General features: G+C 65.6%; 1 protein-coding gene across 1 annotated transcript in view; it reads right to left on the reverse strand.

Moving 5' to 3' along the window:
- Foxf2 (forkhead box F2) overlaps nt 1-392 on the reverse strand; it is a gene marked incomplete at its 5' end in the record, with an annotated part of 4,348 nt that extends 3,956 nt beyond the window's left edge. Inside the window, one exon of the mRNA XM_033761794.1 lies at nt 6-392. Within this exon, the coding sequence (XP_033617685.1) occupies nt 6-392 (387 nt within the window). The remainder of the gene's footprint in view (nt 1-5) is intronic.
- Between the last annotated feature and the right edge of the window lies 1 nt (nt 393).

Here is a 393-nt window from a genome sequence, read left to right on the forward strand (position 1 = left end):
CCGACCACGCGGTGGTACATGGGCTTCAGCGCCTGGCACTTGCGCCTGAAGCCGCGCGGCCGGCGGCGGAACGAGCCTTCCTCGAACATGAACTCGCTGGCCGGGTCGATTGTCCAGTAGTGGCCCTTGCCTGGCCGGCCCAGCCCCTTGGGCAGTTTGATGAAGCACTCGTTGAGCGAGAGATTGTGGCGCACAGAATTCTTCCAGCCCTGGTAGGCGCCGCGGAAGAAGGGGAAGCGCGCCTGCAGGAACTGGTAGATCTCGCTGAGGGTCAGGCGCTTGCTGGGCGAGCTCTGGATGGCCATGACGATGAGCGCGATGTACGAGTAGGGCGGCTTCTCCGGGCGCCGGATGCCGGCGTTCGTCTTCTTGGCCTTGGACGGGCCGGACGAC

The sequence above is a fragment of the Fukomys damarensis genome, unplaced genomic scaffold (assembly GCF_012274545.1).
Source record: "Fukomys damarensis isolate Sample0158 unplaced genomic scaffold, DMR_v1.0_HiC HiC_scaffold_10, whole genome shotgun sequence".
NCBI classification, from domain to species: domain Eukaryota; kingdom Metazoa; phylum Chordata; class Mammalia; order Rodentia; family Bathyergidae; genus Fukomys; species Fukomys damarensis.